The sequence below is a fragment of the Hylaeus volcanicus genome, chromosome 2 (assembly GCF_026283585.1).
Source record: "Hylaeus volcanicus isolate JK05 chromosome 2, UHH_iyHylVolc1.0_haploid, whole genome shotgun sequence".
Lineage (NCBI taxonomy): Eukaryota > Metazoa > Arthropoda > Insecta > Hymenoptera > Colletidae > Hylaeus > Hylaeus volcanicus.
In genome coordinates, this window is record NC_071977.1 from 16055804 (window position 1) to 16076827 (window position 21024).

General features: G+C 38.7%; 3 protein-coding genes and 1 long non-coding RNA gene across 24 annotated transcripts in view; 3 read left to right on the plus strand and 1 right to left on the minus strand.

Annotated features, from left to right (window-relative positions):
- LOC128884699 (rho GTPase-activating protein 32) overlaps positions 1-21024 on the minus strand; it is a 238015-nt gene that overhangs the window by 157345 nt on the left and 59646 nt on the right. The gene's annotated exons all lie outside the window — the stretch shown is intronic.
- Positions 2377-20378, plus strand: LOC128884704 (uncharacterized). Of its 14 annotated transcripts, none has more exons than XR_008459451.1 (5): positions 15600-18776; positions 18904-19557; positions 19623-19816; positions 19916-19980; positions 20054-20242. XR_008459451.1 is itself a non-coding variant. In XM_054138285.1 (4 exons), the coding sequence occupies exons 1-3, from the start codon at positions 3075-3077 to the stop codon at positions 18711-18713; spliced, it is 495 nt and encodes a 164-aa protein (XP_053994260.1). In that variant the 5' UTR covers positions 2377-3074; the 3' UTR covers positions 18714-19557; positions 19623-20242. The 14 variants fall into 14 exon arrangements, 3 of the variants coding, with proteins under 3 accessions (XP_053994260.1, XP_053994258.1, XP_053994259.1); XR_008459452.1 differs by having other exon boundaries at positions 15600-17168; positions 17674-17772; positions 17861-18776; positions 19623-20242; XM_054138285.1 differs by adding an exon at positions 2377-3321 and having other exon boundaries at positions 18305-18464; positions 18626-19557; positions 19623-20242.
- Positions 3512-7033, plus strand: LOC128884706 (uncharacterized). Its single transcript, XR_008459454.1, has 2 exons — positions 3512-4317; positions 4395-7033. It is a non-coding gene; the product is annotated as an uncharacterized LOC128884706 (long non-coding RNA).
- On the plus strand, positions 12743-15503 carry LOC128884703 (uncharacterized). The gene is made up of 3 exons (XM_054138282.1): positions 12743-12916; positions 13222-15267; positions 15344-15503. The coding sequence occupies exon 2, from the start codon at positions 14026-14028 to the stop codon at positions 15037-15039; it is 1014 nt and encodes a 337-aa protein (XP_053994257.1). The 5' UTR covers positions 12743-12916; positions 13222-14025; the 3' UTR covers positions 15040-15267; positions 15344-15503.

Below are 21024 nucleotides of genomic sequence, written 5' to 3' on the forward strand. Positions count from 1 at the left end.
GAAAGTTTGTTATTTCCTAGTACACATTAAATTCAGTCTGGCATTTGATGTTGACAAGTGAAGTAGTCCTACGTGCCAAAATGAGTGATAATACAAGTGATTCTGGTACAGATGGAGACTTCATTCCCGAAGATATTGTAGAAGATATTCGGAGCGTTTAAAGAATCGGAATTCACCGGTGTTCGATGATGAGTCGAAAGGATCGTAACTCCAGCGATGTACTCCTAACAATGACTTTATTCAGAATGTGCTCAGAACTGTCTTTTACAAGGTGTTGTTTTTATAGTCTTTATTGGCAATCGGGCATGACCATATATGGTCATGTTGCCAGGCGCGAGTGCTGCACGCTTGCAGTCCTGGCGTCAAAGTATGTCGCTGACTTCGGACATTCTTGACCAGGCATAATCGGGTCGTTACTCGATTAGCGATGGTCGATCATATGTTGCAATAATCGGGTGTCAGGGCACAACACTATGGTGAAAATAAATAAAAACATAGATATTGGAAATTATAATAAACTACTAGGATACCTAAAGAAAATACACACTGGCCACAAACCCAAGAAAGCTAAAGTTTTTACGACAAATGAGATAAAGAAATTTCTACGTGACGCTCCAAATGATTCATTTTTAGCAACCAAGATGAATTTTTAATATTTTTGTTCATTATTCAAATTATTAACTCAATAAATTAACATTTATTTTAATGGCAGGTTGCCCTGATACTCGGTATTCATGGCGCATGTAGGAGGGAGGAGCTTCATAAATTGATTATAGACAATATAACAGTACACGATTCATATGCTATAATAACCATTCCTGAAACGAAAAATCATTTACCTCGAACGTTCACACTAGAAGGCATATATTTCGAAACACTCAATTCGTATATACAATTGAGACCTGCGAATGTAAACACGAACAAAGTGTTCATTAGGTACCATAATGGAAAGTGTACAAATCAACTTATTGGGATAAACACGATTGGTTCTATGCCGAAAAACATCGCGACATGGCTAAATTTATCAGAACCACAATTATATACTGGCCAAAGCTTTCGACGATCTTCGGCCACTTGGCTTGCGGATACAGGAGCCAACATCACAACTTTGAAGCGTCACGGTGGCTAGAGATCAGCACATGTAGCTGAAGGATATATAGAAGATTCAGTCAAGAATAAAAGAAAAATAGGGAAAACAATTACAGAGGCTATAAATGACGATTCTGAAGATAAAACACCAAATAAAAGAAAAAAAACTACAGTAATAACTACAGTGACGAAGAAAACAATTCAAACCACATAATTTAATTTTTTACTTCCTTTTTTCTTACATAAAAATAAATTTGTTTGTTATTATTAAGCATATCATGTTTATTTGTTATTATTTATATTAAAAATATAGGTATTATGAAATACTTATGTATAAGCTGACGGTCGGATGTGTCCGATTAAAATGTCTCTAAGTGTTAAACAGAGGGTAGAATTAGTTCTTCTACGGGGTGATGGATACAGATCATACAGAGAAATCAGTGATGAATTTCATAAACGACACCCAGATGTACCAAAGCTGTCAGTATCAGTTATCCGAAACATTGTCGAATTATTTAAGGACACTGGAAGTGTTATACAAAAGAGGCATCGACGTTCTTTGTGGACTGAAGGCGACGAAATTAACGTTCTGGCCGTCTTCAACATGAATCCTCGAACATCCATTCGTAGCGTTTCGGCTAATTGTGGACTCTCAAGTACGACTGTGTACAAAATTCTTAAAAAGCATAATTTGAAAGCTTATAAGGCAACAAATGTGCAACAAATTTTTCCTCGCGATATTGGGCCACGAATAGAATTTTCGCTATGCATTTTCGATAAAATTGCACAAGATCGAAATTGTATACGGCGCTTTTGATAATAACAGATGAAAGCATTTTTTATACGAATGGTGTAATTTGCCATCAGAATTCAAGGATGTGGGCAACAAATATCCGCATTGGATTCAACAATGCAACACTCAATACTGAAAATTCGTAACGGTGTGGTGCGGTATTCATAATCGCAAAATAATTGGACCCTACTTTTTTGAAGGAAACGTGAATGCAGCTTCGTATTTAAGATTTTTAGAAACAGAATTATCTGAAGGCAGGTCTCAATTGTCTTTGGTTTCAACACGACGGAGCTCCTCCCCATTTTGCTACAACAGTTCGTAACTGGTTGAATATTAATTTTGAAAATAAATGAATTAGGCGTGGCGGACCAATTGCATGGCCTCTAAGATCGCCAGATCTTTCACCATGTGATTTTTTTTCTGTGGGGCTATTTAAAAGGACTAGTGTATGTAACATCAGTAAAAGACGTAAATGATTTATGAACAAAAATTATGACCGCATGTAAATCAGTATCGGAGGAAATTTTAAAAGCTGTTGAGAAACAATTTTTAACAAAATTACAGATGTGTATTTCCAATGATGGTGAGCATGTAGAAGGATAAAAAATTATTGAACAAGTAAGTGAAAATTTAATTGATACTTAACATCTTTAGCAAAAATATTCAATCTGTGTTCATAATATTATAATTGCAGTAATTTGATACGGACACAACCGACGCTGCGCAGCAGCGTTTGCTAGCTCTCAGCCGCTTACGTTAAGAAAATTTTCAAGTAATAAAGTAAAATTACTCGTTACCTATTAGGTTTAGGGCTAATAAAGGTCAACACTTTCTTATTTAGAATTCGATACTGTTTGCGGTTCTGTGAACCCTGTAGGTTGTAAGGAAATATGTTTAGTTGATATATGTTTATAGAATAAATTATTGCATTTTTATTTATTCCCGGCGCGAGCGCCTGTGTATGGCGCTCGAGTGGCTTGCTTTGAATTTGGGCGCCACGCGGAAAAAGGCATGAGGAAAATGCTACGCTGCGGTGCGCCGACGCGAGCGGCGAGAAGGGAAAGGGCCGAACGGAGACGAGGCCCACGCGTTCATTCAAACCGTCGACGGTGCGTGGAAAAGAGCGTTTTTCCAGCGAGCTTGTTTTTTGTGAATCGACACGAGTCCGGCCGTGTGGCGTTTGCGTTGTCCGATGTGTTGGCGTTCGTGCGTGGCTCCGCAAAAGAGAAGCAAGGTTGCTGTCGTTGGTGTGCACGGCTCGGCGATCGTTTGGAGAATTCAGTCGGCTAGCTGCGTGCAGTTTGGGAACGGCGCAGTTCGACGATCGGCTGAACTGATCCATTTGGCTAGCCGTGCAGGCTCTAGGGTCAGAGCATTTTTCACCTGGACCACGGCGAGCGGCTGCGACGTCGACAGGGCGCCATTCGACTGCGACTACGGTAAGAGAGAGCTCTCACGTGTTCATTAGATTTAGATTTGAATGATCATTCAATTGCAACAACGTTAGAAATGCGTTTTGTTCATTATTTTTTATCCCTTCGTTCGAGATATAGTCAAGATTGTTTTATTTGATCAGGGACTAGGCTTTTCTCTCACCTGTGACTGGGGTTTTTTACTACCGGTGCCCTTTAGAGTAGAGTTTCTTAATCAGATAGAAATAAATATTATTCACTTCCATTCTTTTTAAATATGTTGTTTTCATTCACTCTGGTGATGCCCACTCCATCTCATTCCCCACATATTCTACAGGATTTCCAGGAGGACGAGATCCAACAGATACTCTACCATATTCTTGTATACAAAATATAGCATTCCATTTAAAAAAATTACATTGACCTCCAGATCTCCTCTATTACTCCACCCACAAAAAAACTATTATTACTACATGATGTAGCCCGCCATACCAAACAACTTTTGCAGGAACAGATTTTTAATAACTACAACATCTTCCGAGATATCCTGCTGTACTCACTTAAAAGAAACACCCTGTAGATATCAAGGGAGCGTATGACAACGTAAATTTTGGAATTCTCTTAAGAATTTTAAAAAACAAAGGCTGCCCGAAAAGAATTCAAAACTGGATCAAGGTATGGTTACAAAATAGAGCAGTTAAAATAAAATCCATGCAAGGTATCCAAAACGTAATTCCATGGAGAATAGGCGTTCCACAGGGATCCATAATTAGTCCAATACTTTTCAATCTATATATAACAGGTATAAACGAAGCAGTTAAAATAGAAGAGGTGAAATTTGTTAAATATGCCGACGATATAGCCATTATCACACAAGGGAAAAACAATGAACAAACCACGATAAGAATAGAAGAAGGTATATCGCAGCTAGGTGACTTCCTGAAAGACAGAGAACTCGAACTGTCCATAGAGAAGACGAAAACACTATTCTTTGGACAACAAAAACCACAGTTAAATATCATGGTAAGATTAAACGATCAACTAGTCCCGATAGATGTAGTACATTCAGCTAAATTCTTAGGAATAACTATTGATGGCAGATTAAACTTCAACCTACATTACCACGAACTTATGACGAAAACAAAGAAAAGATTAAGTATTGTAAATTATCTATGTCACGGGGAAAGAGGAATTAAACAGAACCAGGCTCTGATGATGGCCAGAGCATTGATCACCTCGGTTATGGAATATGGAGCAGCGATCTACATGAATTCAAATAAATAAATAGTTTTGGAAGAGGAACTCAGGAAATTGGAATCCGAAGCAATAAGAACAGCAATGGGTTACAGGATGTTCACACCGCTGAACGTAATGTACCCAGAGGCAGGATGGATAGGCCATAAAGACAGACCGCTTTTCCTGGCATGTAAATATTGGATCGGACAGTTAGAAAAAGGTACGAATCAAAATTCAACTCAAAAGTTATTCGAAGACATATAACAGAACAAAATTCATACAGGACGGAATAAGAAAAGGCAATGTGAACATTACAAACAATCTTTCGAAGGAAGCCTTCAAAAAGGTACACAAATATAAAAATATGATATTCGAAAGAGACCTGACAAGAGAGAGGATCGACTATTGGAAGTGGTTCTTCAACACAGAGCAACAACATAATGGAAATAAAGGACTAATCCTGGATACAACAACAGGTCTCTACCTGTTAACCTGTAATTGAAAATAAATACATCCCGACAGAAAGAACGGCGGATTACTTCAAATATATTCATGACATAAAAAACGACGTAATCGTATATTTCACAGATGGACGCAAAATAACGGAACGTATTTCAAACGGCATAAGAATAATAATGATGCACAACGATTCGATGGAAATCGATGGAAAGGCAATAAGTACCACTTTCACGATATTCACGACTGAGCTGATGGGTATAAACATACCAATGAGAAAATTCCTGAGCAATGAACACAGTTCGAACTGTCTCATCTTAACGGACTCAATGTCTGCGATAGAGGCACTAAAGAATATAGAAACCAAATATAACGGGTCAAGAGATAATCATCGAAACCTGGAAGCTAGGGAAAGAAGAGAGACCAGGTAAAATGGTAATAGGATGGATTCCAGGTCATATAGGTATAAACGGTAACGAACTGGCCGACCAGGAAGCCAAAAGGCAAACGATTAAAATCTCAGATGTAAATTATAAAATACCAGCAAAGGAAGTTGTCACAGAACTCAGGCAGAGTTTTTGGAATAAATTCAAAGAGAAAGTGGTGGACATTGGAAGGGAAAAAGGAACTCTCTTCATGAATGAGATTGGACTAGAACAAGGAAGAACAAGATACAAGCCCTGGTTCCAGAAATTTAAAAATGATCTGAGCAGAGAAACGATAAGAACCATCTCTAGAATTAGGTGCAACCACTACAATCTGAGGACGTCCTTGGCAAGGAAGTTCATAATTGACAAATCTATATGCGACTGCGGACAGGCGGAAGAAGACATAGATTTCGTTTTGTTCGAGTGCGGACTATACAATTTAGAAAGAGAACTGATATGGGAGAAACTAGGGCCAGACATTGACCAAGTAGAAAGAACGACGTTAGGGTTAATCAGACTTAACAAACGTAGAATTCTCAAAACGATAGACAAATTCCTGAAAACGATAGGGTTAAAAAAGACCGATTAAAACAATAGGATAGGTGTAATAATAAGCAATGTACAAATAGTGATATTAGCGAGTAACAAGGTAGAGTAGAATATACGAGACAGACCTACGAGACAGTAAGGGTGAGGCTAGAAATAGAGATACGAAAGACAAACAATACGAAACATGACAGTGACCTGTTATAAAATAAATAGGTTTAGAAAGAAAAAAAAAGTGAAACATTATATATATATATTATCAAACTACATATATTTGTATATAATATTCATATATTCAAAGTATATTTTTTACATTACCATTTTATTGTTATTGGTACAAAAATATACCAAAAAGTATTACAAAATGTGAAACTTAGTACATAAGGATAGATACAATATGTTACAAAGAGAAAATTGATATATATTTTTTGATAAAAAACTTTTATATATACAATGTCTTATATATGAGTATAAACAGAATACAGTACATAAAAGACTGAGATCTTACGCAAGTTCGACTTACCATATTTAATTACAACAACCCCAAACTTGTTCCTACTTAAATTAAGAAGTGTTAAATGTAAAAAGAAATAAGAAAAAATGACCTGTGATCCCAATAATTATAAGTAAAAATCCGTAGATATTGATAAGATAATCTGAACACAAATGTATTAAGAGCCAATGTAATATGTAGCTGCGAGGTAAAGCAAAGAATATCAATGTTATTTATTCGGGAGAATGAATGATCTGTAAGAAAAGAAAAGAAAAATGAGCATAAATTTCGAGCGAAGCATCAGTGCAGTTTAAAGTCAAATATTCAGAGTTTGCTGAGAAATGAGAGTATAATTTAAAAGGACATTGTTTTTGAATGGAAGGATGAAAGAAAAATATTAATGAAGAATATTGTTAGTTAAAGAAGACAATAGTTTAGAGAGACAGGCATAATAAATAATTGTACGCAAATGGTATGAGTGAATTCAAAAGACTGTCAGAATGAAAGGGTGAGAGTAGATTACATAAAATGTAAAAATAAAGACTGTTAGAATGGAAGAATGAGAGTAGATAAAGTAAAATGTAAAAACAAAGTACAAAAACGGTAGAGTCAAGCTCAATGGAACGAATGAGTGAATGAAAGTACGCGCGTCAGGGTAGGCAGAAATATAGGAACGAATGTGAGTGAGAAAAATTAGATTTGAACAACGCGCGAGAGGAATGGTAGGCAGAAGTGCGAATGGTATGGAAGGATGCGAGTTTACCGATTAATAGGTGATAAGCAAAAGATGGCGCAGCACATAGTAGTGAAACAAGGGATGTAAAATGTATCTTACCACTGTAATAAAGACGCAAAATACACAGCAAAAAGCGGGAGGATGGCGGATGGCCTGTGAGTCATAAGATGTAGCTAAGAAAGGTGCGAAACAGAAAGCGAGTAATAAATGACTTATAAAATAATTTTTTGGAAAAAGATTTAACCGACTTCGAAAAAGGTGCAGTGAAAAGCATGAAATAATTTCTAGGTAATGTATATGAATACGCACTAGCTCTAGATATAATTGCTTAAAAGTATGGGAAAATGCAGTGAAAAGTGTGAAATAATTTCTATTCAAACTACATTGTTATTCACCGTCGTTTGATGAATTTGGTTAAATTATTCAATACATTATATTAAATACAATGCACATTTTTCAGAGGCGGCGCAGACGTAAAAAATTTTTATTTCCGGTTTGGGTTAGCTTTTGGTAGAGGCGGCAATATTGAATGCTGTCAATGTATACATGTTTATTGTCTATGTGGAATTAATAGTTAATGTATATAGTATGTACACGGAAATATAGTTTGAGTAGATTTGGGGCTTTTTTGGAGGGGAGGGGCGGCAAAATTAATTACTGCTAATGTATAAACTCTCCCCATGGAAATACTGTATGAATATGAATACGTATAATAGCAATAATTACAGTTCATATTTTTTGTTCCTTCGATAGATAGTTAAACCAAATTTGGTACTTGTGTCTGTAGGTAGTTGTTCGGTATCTTTGCTTGAACAGAATTTTGCCAAGTTGACAGAATTAACATAAGATATTTCCCGGTTCGCAGACGAAGCAAATACCGATGTGTAAAGGAAACAAAGATTTTTATGTGAAACTGGTGAATCACAAGAAAGTCAAGAAGTCTCGCAGTTCGAAACAGACGAAGCACGAAGCTTTGTAACATATTTCTCGCAAACGTCGATGACGATTACGTGACGTATGTCAGCGGTGACGTTCTATGTATTCCCATCTTCGGAGAACAATTTGGACGCCAAAATTTCCAGGCGGTTACGTCTCTCCGCACCACGTCGCTCTCCGTGGTGGCCAACATTGTCAGAGAGACAGGCGAATCGTGTTGACGTATATCGATCTTTTTGGAATCCAGACAGTCCTTGATAATTCGCAAGGACAGTAATTTTACATTATGCGCCGCCTCCGAAAAATGTGCATTGCATTTAATATAATATATTGAATAATTTAACCAAATTCATCAAACGACGGTGAATAACAATGAAGTTAGAATAGAAATTATTTCACACTTTTCACTGCATTTTCCCATACTTTTAAGCAATTATATCTAGAGCTAGTGCGTATTCATATACATTAACTAGAAATTATTTCATACTTTTCACTGTACCTTTTTTGAAGTCGGTTAAATCTTTTTTCCAAAAAATTATTTTATTTTACTCTTTTTAGTGGGAATCTATAACCAATAGGTTTCATGCAATAACAACAGTTATGAGCAATATACAGGATGACCCAAAAACGTTGGAGGTCCTTGAAAAGACTTGTTCCGCGGGGGGGGGGGGGGGGGAGGGGTGAAAAAATTTTTCCTTAGCGAAAATGTTGCTCGAGGCTTCGTTAAGGAGATATTCCAGAAACAGAAACTCCCGACCAGAGCCTACGCTACCGCAGGCGCTCCACCGGCATACTCGCGCTCTGATTGGTCGGAGGTTTCTGTCAATATCTCCTTAACAAAGCCTCGAACACCATTCTCGCTAAGAAAAAATTGTTTCAAATCCCCCCCCCCCCCCCCTAAAACACCCCATTCAAGAACATCCAACATTTTTGGGACACCCTGTATTGTTGCAAATGGGATTATCAGGAATACATGTGAAAGGATTGATTGCGTTTGGTAAATTCCTTATTGAGCTACACCAGAGCATAGCAATTATGCACCAACAATGGTTTCAAACAATGGAAGTGTCCATACATTTTTGCAAATGGGAACACCACGAATTCATCTATCATGAAATGCGGAAAATTCCACCTCGATCGGTTAATTCCATGCCGAGTTTCAGCAAAGAAAAGGAATGTTGCAATAGCAATAGTTATAAACAATTAAAAAATTCATAAATTTTTGGAAATGTGATCATCGCGAAAACCTGTACGGCAGCAAAATGTAAGGGATTTCATCGATTTCAGGTCAAATATACGTGAAATAGTACGCTCTTTGCGATAAAAAGTGATATAAAGTGGTAAAAAACAAACTAAGGACAAACGTTTTGTTATGGGACCAAATGGCAAATGCTCTTCTAGATGCAAGAAGTTTCAATCTGATTGGTCCATCCGTCTCGGAGTAAGAAACAAGACAAAATTTTTCTGTTTAAAAAAAAACGGCTAAAAAATGATAACTCACAAAATGTTTCTTTTACGCGACCAACTGGAAGAAATATTCGACAAGATGCAAGAGGTTTCACTCCGATTCCTCAAGCCATCTCGGCGTAATCGGTGAACAGACCTTTAAAAAAAAAAAAAAAAAAAATATATATATATATATACATGTCGAATTGGGTAACCTCCTCTTTTTCGAAGTCGGTTAAAAAATTCCTAAAAAGGAAAAATCAGTGAAAATCCCTTGCATGGATTCGGTGTGAGTGAATGTGAATCAAGGTGCAAGTGTGGTGAAAACCTACAAGAGAAAGAAAGCGAGGTGAAAAAAAAGTGCTGTGTGGATAAAAAATGGCGGGTCTCAAGGAGGAGATGAAGAAGGAGAACATAGGGGAAAGGAACTACAGAGGAAAAAGAAGCCCTAGACTAGTGGATTCGAGGGAGTTCAACAAGGAAACAGAGGGCGCCTCAGGACAAACAGGAAACAGGAGACGGAAATTAGAAAGAACGATCATAGCGGAAACGGAAACTGTACCCCGAAGTGGGAACACTAACAAAGAAATAGAAAGCGGAGAGAGGAGAGCTATTACGCAGAAGCACAGTATTACAGAAACCGTCGAGAGTGAAAGTCATCAAAGTAAAAACCATAAAAGCGAAGAGAAAGAAAAAGAATTTAAGAAAAAAGTTATAAAAACAACATTGAAAGCAGCCACCAAAGAAGGTAAGAGCTCAGAAAAGGAAAAAGCAAGGAATTGTGTAAAGGAATTCCTTGTTAACTTAGATAAACCTGAACACGTGCGAGGGCACGTGGCTGAGATAAAAAATTCCTCGTATTGGAAAAACTTAAGTGCGGAAGAGCACGAAAGACAAAAAAAGGATTCCGAGGGACACGAAGAAAACTGTGATGAAGATTCTTTAAACTTCTTCGAAATCGCCATAGATTTTAACAAATCGTCTAAGAATAAAAGGATAAATTACCTTAGGATATTCAGAGCCTTGGTAAGTGAACACAACAATATTAAGAACATAAAGATGATAAACAATAGAATGGCAGAAGTAAATTTAAAATTCCCACACATAGGTAGAGTTACATTTAATAAGCTAATAGATTCTAAAATAAAATATATGACGTTAGAATTCCAAAGAGAGCGATAGAAAGATGGGGGGTCATAAGGGATTGGGAGTTCTCACCGAAGGAATTCGAAGAAGTCGCAGTCCTAGGGCCAAGGAATCAATAGCATCGAAAGAATGAAAAAAAGGGTTAGAGTCGAAGGAGGGTTCGACTACATAGACTCTCCACTGCTGTTGGTTAAATTCGACGGTGACAGTCTACCAACAAGAATCGTCATATACAATGGCGTAACCAGTGTAAGTGTAACTCCTTACGTCAAAAATGTCAGACAGTGTTTCTCGTGCCATAGATTTGGACACTTCAAAAAGTTTTGCAAAGCAACAAAAAGAACTTGCTTCAACTGCGGTGAAGAATACCACGGTGAATGTGACAGAGTGTAGAAATGTGTTAATTGTGGTGAGGCACATGGGGCCTTAAGCCGGCACTGCACTTTATGGCAGCTCGAACATGCTGTCAACAAAATAATCGTCTACAAAAACACGTCGTACACAGAAGCCAGAGAGCTGGCCAGAAAAGAACTGGGAATATTCGAAAGAAGAGGCGAAAGCTACAGGACCAGGAACGACCAAGGCGATAAATACCGAGAGGAAGAATTCCCAAGGTTAGGGGAGAAATACGTGCTAAGAAAAGAGGAAATAGAAAGATGGGAAGAAAGAGAGTGTTCAGTAAAAAACGGTTTTTGGAAAAAAAGAGAGGAAGAGACAAAAAGAAGGAACACTCAAGCCACACAAATGAGAAATAAAAGGTACGAGTCAGATGAAACAGAGGGTGACCCGTACCCCAACGAGGCGTACTACAGAGACCCAGAGGACAAAAACTACAAGGGTTATTGTACATATTCCAGCAAAGGCAAAGAGCCTTTAAAAAAGAGCCACTAAACAGGACATTCAACTCCTACTAGACTGGATAAAGGAATGTAAAATTGAAGATTTTATAATCAACAGAATAAATAACAACAGGAGGATCTGGCATCCCAAGAGGATAGATAAGGAGGACGATAGATACTGGACAGCCAGAAAAGAGCATCAGAAAACCAGGATAGATAAAGGACCAGAGAACAGCAGACAAAATCTGCCAAAGTACGCCCTAGCGGTAACTAGGAGCAGCGATAAATACAATTTCAATAAACAGAAGAAAAATAGATACATTTTTAGGTTCGGTAGAGCGTATGAAAGATCAAGGAAGGAAGAAGGTATCGCTGCAAAAGAAAGAAACACAAACAGATACGAAGGAAGAGCATCAACCGTAAGACAGGCGGAAGAAAAAGAGAAAGAATTCTCATTCCAAATACCGGACGAGAACAGAATTACAAGTGTAAATATGGAAATCTCACAGGATGTCCCGATGCTGGAAGAGGACTGGGAAGGCAACGATATAATCAATGAAGAATCACAAATGAAAGTAACAATTATACTTGAAACCCAGTTAAGCGAAGACATTTCCATTGAGGGTACAACAGGTGGTGCGAACATAGCAGAAGATAAGGAAATGTCAAACCAAGGAAACATTATGGTGATAAATGTAGACGAAGACCTGAGCATATCAACTCAAGGTGAAATCATCGACTCTCAGAAAGAACTGACAAAGGAGGAAGCAGTTAGCGCAAATAGATACCCAGACGGAGGTTCAACCTGGGGTGATGAAATAAATAACTCAGGGTAAGTCAAACTTGTGTAACCTAAAATCAAACCTCAGACTAAAGGATAAGATTTAAAAAATAGAAAGTAAAATAAAGTTAAATTAATTACAGTGTTTGCGAATCGGCTTCCAAATGACGCGCCAGGAGGCTGCCGGCGTCCCATCGATCAGTCATCGATCAACAGCGGGCGCTCTTGTTCAGCAGGCAAGAGTTCGGCCGAGTTTCGGAACGCGAAACGGCCGCGTGCTTGCGCCACGTGCGCTGAGCCGCCATTGTGAATCTAGTATTCAACGCGAACGCATTGCTCATAGCATTTTACATATTTCTCTCAGTCTAACTCAAGTGCAGCTCAAATTGTCTGATACTCATTTCGGAGCGCGTTAAGGTGAAAAGTTCAGCTCTTTGAAGAACCAGCTCATCGACCACAGGCGGAAGAATTTATACATTAACTGCGCCAGGCGGTGTAGCCAGCTCAGAACACAACAGGAAAGCGCTATTCATCATCCCCGTCAGCTCAAGCATCGATAGTACAACTCATTTTTGACAGGTAGTTCTTAAGCCATCTCATTAACACCTCGATTTGACTAATTTAAGAATAGACGAGAATAAACGTTTTTATACTACAACCAAGACCGAGAGCATTCTTTTCTGCAGTCCGCGCGAACCCAACACCTGTTCGCGAACATATAGCCTGTGCATAAAATAAAACTTATATTTCATTGGAAGAGTAAACACAGAGTAACGTTAAATTAGCAGATAACAGAATTCAATAAATAGACAGTCAAATTAATAGTAGATACAACGGAGTGATTCATAAATCAAATCAATACAATAGTTAAACTTCTCCAACAGATATAAAGGATGTTTAATTATGTAAACATCGGACTGTGGAACGCACGTAGTTTACTAAAAAAAAGTAACGACTTGATGAATGTATTAGATGAATACGATATTATGTAAGAGCGAACGACAGTGAGGCGACATGGCAATAGCCTGGCGACGGCCAGAGCTGTTCAAGTGCCGCCATAAATTAGCGGGATGTTTAGACTCCGGAGAACGTGACGAGGGTCGAAGTCGAATTTCGGCGGGACCCTACCATATTTCGTCGGTGTGACATGAGTTTGACCAGGCCCCGTAGAGCCGGCTACATTGAGGTCTTCCCCAAGAAAGAGTGGGGCGCGTGCTGGCCATTTTAAGGGCGGAAAATGCCACGCAACGGGCAGAACGAAAAAGGCGACAGAAGAAGAGACCGCGGGTAAACGTCGCGAGATTGGAAAAAACGTACAATTAATAAAAAACTATTCAACAGCATTTATGTGTCTTACAATTTATCAGAAGTGGGATACAGGATCCGGAATAAAAAGATTCGCAGAAATTGTGTGTCTAACGCTGCCGTTCGTGTTTTGAGTGACTTTCCTCGCGACGCTTTCAGTGCTTGTGCTGATTCTCTGTGTATGACATTGTTCGTAACATTCTGTGTGACTATTCATAACGTTCTGTGTGACTCTATCGGCAACTTTCTGTATAGCCTTGTACGTAACATTCTGTGTGACTTGTTTGTAACGTCTGTGCTAATTGACTTTTTCTTCTCAGTGATAACTTTGCATCTCAGTGCTAATCTAAGTGACATTTGTGTTAAAAAAAAAAAAGTTCGTGATGTCCCAAGAAATGGGGAAAGACCATCGTGGATTTCTGTTGTCTGAGCTGAAGGAAGCACTACGGCGACAGGGATTGCCCGCGGTAGGCAATAAAGCCGAGCTGATACAGCGGCTAGATGAACATTTCCCCGATCGATTATGGGAAAGTTGCATAACACCACGACCAAAGAAAGGCGGGAATCCAGTTCCCGAAGAAAATGATATCACTGTGGAAGAAAATGATGCCCTACCAGAAGCAAGCACTCTTCGCCTGGATGCACCGGTGTGGCGAGATTCGTTGGCAGAAAATGCTCCGGATCGGCTGCTACGCATGGAGATGGAGCTCATGCGCCGAGAGCGAGAGCTCATGCAACGAGAGTTGCAATTGCTGCAGCGGGAAAACGACATGCTGCGACAGTCCCCTGGTTCGAGCCGAGAAACGGAGAGGAAGTCTGGAGCAAGCATTAAAGCCATAGGCGAATTGCTAGCAGATTTCAGTGGTGTGGAACAATGTTTTCATAGTTGGAGAAAACAGCTAGCACTACTCATCTCCACATATGACCTAGACGACAATTTATCAAGAATCCTGATTGGTTCGAAGCTTAAGGGGAAGGCATTGAGCTGGTTTCAATCGAGAACGGAACATTTAGAAGTCAGCACGGACGAACTGCTGGTCCGAATGGAGTCAATGCTCCATCATCGGGAGAGCAGATTGGAGGCTCGCCGGAAATTTGGGAGTAGAAGATGGGCTGTCAACGAAAATTTCGGCGAATACTTCCATGATAAGTTAATTTTGGCCAACAGAGTGCCAGTTGCAGAGGAAGAAATGGTCGACTCCGTAATTGACGGAATCCCTGACGTTAACTTGCGTAATCAGGCACGTATGTGCAATATTACGACGACTTCGGCATTGTTGGGGGCCTTCAGCAAAATCAAGCTGAGCCCCGTCCCAAGATGTCAAGTGATGCCAGGCATGTCAACAAGTCGACCGTGGCCGACGGAACTACCTGCATCGCAAGGGTCAGCGGGCTAGTTAAAACCTCCGATGCGCTGCTACAATTGCAATAGGATGGGTCATCGGTCCCAGGAATACCGGCTACCAAGGAGGGAAAAGGGTTCCTACTTTGGCTGTGGGGAAATGGGCCACCTGTTACATGCTTGCCCTAAGAAAGTGAGACCCCAAGTCACCTGCGTACAGGATCGGCCACTACAGGAAGACGAATTTCAGCAAAATGTCGAATACGTGATAGATAATTTAGAAGTAAGACTTTGTACCTTGTTTGATATAGGAAGTCCGGTGAGTTTCATTAAAAAATTATCTGTTCCTTGTGTTATAGGAGAATTAGATGACAGCGTGCGCAACCGTTTTGTAGGGACCAACAAATCGCCGTTAAATCCTATCAGCACCGTACACACAACAATCATATTAAACAATCTTCAAAAAAATATGTCGCTTCTTGTCGTACCGAATCAAACAATGTCCGCGTCAGTAGTGTTAGGTCGGGATGCCCTTAAATTGTTTAAAATTACGTTAATGCGACCAGGAGTCGAGGATGACGCGGTCTTAGAAATTATGAACATTCTCGCAAAACCGGCGGAAGACAACGTGGCAGATTCATTAAATATCAACGCCGATATAAACCATAGCGAACGCGAGAAATTGAAAATCATATTTAACGAACAGTATTTTCAACCGTCCCGTCCAACGGTGCCCCGCGTCAATGCCGAGCTAAAATTAACCCTAAACGACCATAAACCCTTTCATACCTCTCCTCGACGAATTTCCTATTCCGAGAAAGAACAACTTAGACAGATATTAGATGGGTTGTTAAGCAAAGGTGTTATTAGAACTAGCGATTCCGAATATGCGTCGCCAATCGTCTTAGTAAAGAAGAAAAACGGAGAACTCCGTATGTGCGTGGATTATCGGATTCTAAACAAGGCGATTCGAAAAAAAATATTATAGCTTGTTAGATTTGAGAGACGGGTTCCATCACATCCGCATATCGGAAGATTCAATCAAGTACACTTCGTTTGTCACTCCCCTAGGTCAATTTGAATATTTAAAGATGCCTTTCGGTCTCAAAAGATTCCATCTCGATTTCAAAAATTTATCAACGAAGTTTTCGCAGATCTAATTAAGTCAGGCGATGTAGTTGTGTATATAGACGACATATTAATAGCAACACGAACGTTAGAACATCATTTTCAAATTCTCCGTCACGTTTTTACACTCCTAGTAGAAAATAAGATGGAGTTAAGATTAGATAAATGCAAATTCTTATATAAAGAAATAGAGTACTTGGAATATTTCATAACAGAGAAAGGTATCAGCCCACCGAAAAGTGGGGTAGAGGCCGTTGAAAGATTTCCGATACCGCAAAATACCCGTGACGTACAAAGCTTTTTAGGGCTCAGCTCGTACTTTCGTAAATTACCACGGAGTTCGAAAGCAGGTACCACAGCTTTGAACTCGAGGTGTTAGCTATAGTTTACGCATTGAGACGTTTCCGGATTTATTTACATGGTATCAAATTTAACATTCTAACCGATTGTCATTCACTTCAAATGACGTTGAACAAGAAGGAAATAAACCCACGAATCGCGAGATGGGCATTAGAGCTACAAAATTATGATTACGAGATAATTCACAGACCAGGCACACGCATGGCGCATGCGGATGCGCTGAGCAGATCTACCAACGTCCTCGTGGTAGAAGGAAATTCATTCGAGTCAGATTTAGCACTAATGCAAAACCGAGACCCCAAGGAATAGTGGAAGGAATATTACTGCGAAATAGTCAAGGAAAGTTGGAAAAAATCAGAAATTCCAGATGACTGGAAATCAGGCAGATTATGCTTCATAGACAAGGCAGGTAAAGCTGCAATAAGACCTATAACACTAACATCTTGTTCAGGAAAAAGGTAAAATCTCTAAAATAAAAGAGAAGTTAGAATCTAAAGAAGACGGATTCTTCGAAATGCGAGATTGGAAAAAACGTACAATTAATAAAAAACTATTCAACAGCATTTATGTGTCTTACAATTATGTGCATTTACGAGACATGGTTAAATGAATTTCCAATAAAGAGTATAAAGGGCTGCAATATCAAACATTATACGATACCGAATATGGAAAGGAGGAGATTCCACGGAACTCCAGGTACAGGGTTGGCAATAATTTACAGAGATTCGCTAAAAATTAGATTCAAAAAAGAAAAATTCCTTCTATTTGAACTAGAGTATATGAGCTTCGAGATTCTGGACAAAAATAACTTTACGATAATACCCATAACGCTATTTTATAGAAATCCTAGGAATTATTTTAGTAGACAGGACTGGAATAACCTATTCAGAGACATAGATTTGACGGACGAGACAATTTTAATAGGAGACCTGAACACAAAAAAACACCCTTTGGAACTGTAAACAATCTAATCAATCGGGCAAAGCCCTAGAAAAAGAACTAGACAATTGGGATCTTATAATACATAACACGGACACGATAACGAGACATGACCCACGTACGGCAGAACCTAATATCGACTTAATAATATCGCGTCCCCATTTAGCGGAATACATCAAATATTCAGAAACAAACATTTGTTTAGGATCGAACCATCAGATACTGAACATACAGATTTATTCAGACAATGATTTCGGTTTAGACATAGCAAACACGAGCTCAAGGATAAACAACAGACTGTATAATTCCAAAAAAGGATTAGTCTGGAGAGGGTTCAGAGAAAAACTGGAATCGAACAAAAGTAAGTTTATCAACGATTTCAATTCAACAAACAACATTAACGATAAATATGTGATCTGAAAAGAGACAATAATCGAAATTTTGAACAGTATAACAACAAAGGACAAGGACCAATTAAGGAAAAAACATAAAAATGCCGAAAGACCACAAACAGTAAAATACCACAGAATTCAGGAACCAAACCATAATAAACACAAAAAGTCCTGGTGGGACGAAGAATGCAGAGAACATTGGGAAAACTGGAAGAAAAGTATGAAGAAAGTATGTAAGATCGGTAATACGAAGGACTTCATAATAATGGAACACAACAGGAAAAAAATGGAACGAAATAAAACAAAAAAAGAAAGATTCAGCCTGGTCATCGCTCACAGAAGAGATAGCAAAGGAAAGGGACTTAGGTAAGATATGGAGAAGAATTAGAGGAATCAAAGAATGTTTCACCAAAGAAAAATCACCCCTTAATGATAGTACGAGAATGGAATTGGAGGAAATAGAAATTTTCAAGTTGAAAAACAAAAATCTGGCTATTTCAGGTATCGTAACGGACGATTCGACAACGAACAACTGGAGTCAAGACATCCAAACGAGCATATGGGAGAAAGACTTGGAAAATTATGAGATTCTGATGACAATAAATAGCACCAAAGGTAAAACGCCAGCCCCAGGGGACGACAGGATCGATTACAAAATAATGTACGAGTTACCATCGTTCATGAAGGAATATTACTGCGAAATAGTCAAGGAAAGTTGGAAAAAATCAGAAATTCCAGATGACTGGAAATCAGGCAGATTATGCTTCATAGACAAGGCAGGTAAAGCTGCAATAAGACCTATAACACTAACATCTTGTTCAGGAAAAATTCACTTTGGGCCGAAGAAAACAACATAATTAAAGAAACTCAGGCAGGATTTAGAAAAATAGATCAACAATCGACAACTTAAATCAGGTGATCACTCATCCTGGAAAACAAGGGATGCCCAAATAGAATACATAATTGGATTAAGGTATGGCTGCACAATAGAATGGTTAAAATAAAATCAATGCAAGACATAGAAAATACAATACCTTGGAGAATAGGAGTTCGACAAGGATCGATATTAAGCCCTATTCTTTTTAATTTATATATTACAGGAGTAAACGAAGCAGTTAAGATAGAAGAGGTAAAATTCGTAAAATACGCTGACGACATAGCAATCATAACACAAGGGAAAAATTTAGAACAAACCACGATTACAATCGAAGAAGGAATTTCGCAGTTAGGAGATTTCCTGAGGGACAGAGAACTCGAGTTATCTATCGAAAAGACAAAAATGTTGTTCTTTGGATTACAAACACCACAGAACAACATCACGCTAAGACTGAACGAATAGCTATCTCCGATAGAAGTAGTTCATTCGGCTAAATTTCTAGGTATTGGTATCGACGACCGACCAAATTTCAATTCACATTATCAGGAACTCATGAAAAAAGTAAAAAGAAGACTAAGCATAGTGAATTACCTTTGCCACGGTAACAAAGGGATAAAACAAAACCAAGGGTTAATGATAGCCAGGGCATTAATCACATCAGTAATGGAATACGGAGCTGCGATATACATGAATTCAACAAAACAGCAACACATACAGGAGGAACTCAGGAAATTAGAATCGAAAGCGATAAGAACAGCGATGGGCTACAGGATGTCCACCCCGTTGAATGTCATGTACCCAGAGGCAGGATGGATACGTCACAAAGACAGAGCTTTATTTTTGGCGTGTAAATACTGGATTGGACAATTAGAAAAAGGTACAAATCAAAATCCGACTTTAACATTATTCGAAAAAATACATAACAGGACAAAATTCACGCAGGAAGGGATTAGAAAAGACAACGTGAACACAGCGAATAATCTATCGGAGGAGGCATTCAAAAAGATGTATCGCTTCAAAGACATGATCTACGAGAGAGACTAAGGCACAAGAAAGGATCGAATACTGGAAATGATTTTTCAGCATAGAACAACGAGATACAAGAGACAAAGGATTAATCCTGGATACAACGACAGGTAGACTAATCGAAGATAAACATATTCCAATCGAAATAACGGTAGATTACTTTAAATTCGTCCACGACATAAAAAATGAAACAGCTGTCTATTTCACAGATGGGAGCAAGATACCCGAACATACGTCAAACGGTATAGGAATAATAACGATGAACAACGAATCGGTAGAGATCGAAGGGAAAACGATAAGTAACAAATTTACAATATTTACAACCGAACTAATAGGAATAAACATAGGTTTGAGAAAATTCCTGAACAACGAACAAAGAGCAAACTGCCTCGTCCTGACAGATTCAATGTCGGCGATAAAAGCATTGAGAAACGTGGATACCAATTACAGAGAATCAAGAGACAACCCATAGATCGTCGAAACATGGAAACTGGGAAAGGAGGATAGAACAGGTAAAATAATAATAGGCTGGATACCAGGTCACACAGGGTTAATCGGAAACGAAATGGCTGACGATGAAGCCAAAAAACAGACGTTGAAAATTTCAGACAGAAGTTACAAAGTACCAGCGAAGGAAATCGTCACGGAGCTCAGACACAATTTTTGGAACAAATTCAAGGAAAAGATGGTCGACATAGGAAGGGAGAAGGAAACCCTCTTCATGAATGAAATAGGCTTAGAAGACGGAAGAACCAAATACAGGCCTTGGTTTCAAAAATTCAAAAACGACCTGAGTAGAGAAACAATCAGAACCATCCCTAGAATCAGGTGCAATCATTATAACCTGAAGGCTTCCCTGGCAAGGAAGAATATAATCGACGACCCTATGTGTGACTGCGGTCAGGAAGAGGAAGACATCGATCACGTCCTACTTGACTGTGGACTGTACAATATGGAAAGGGAATTGATCTGGGACAAACCAGGACCAGATATAGACCTGGTTGGAAAATCAACGTTAGGGTTGATAAGACTGAACAAACGGAGAATACATAAGACTATAGATAAATTCCTTAAGACGATAGGGAAGAAACTGTGACTTAAAAGACTGAGTAAAAGTAAAGAAAAACGACTGATGAAAACCAAACTTTAGGTGCAATAAAAAGCAACTTATATATCGTGATAGTAGCAAATAACGAGACAGATTTAAATAAACTAAACGAGTAGTACCTCGAGATATTAACTCAAAAATTAGTCATAAAAATATGTAAGATAGAGTGCGTAAGACAAGCCCGAAAAGAACATACTTTTGGACGGCCGC

Coding starts and splice junctions, on each gene's coding strand:
- LOC128884703 (XM_054138282.1), top strand. CDS start 14,026: ATGTCCCAAGAAATGGGGAAAGACCATCGTGGATTTCTGTTGTCTGAG.
- LOC128884704 (XM_054138283.1), top strand. CDS start 3,075: ATGTGTTGGCGTTCGTGCGTGGCTCCGCAAAAGAGAAGCAAGGTTGCT. Junction 3,322..18,304: donor GCCATTCGACTGCGACTACG/GTAAGAGAGAGC, acceptor TGGCTATTTCAG/GTATCGTAACGGACGATTCG.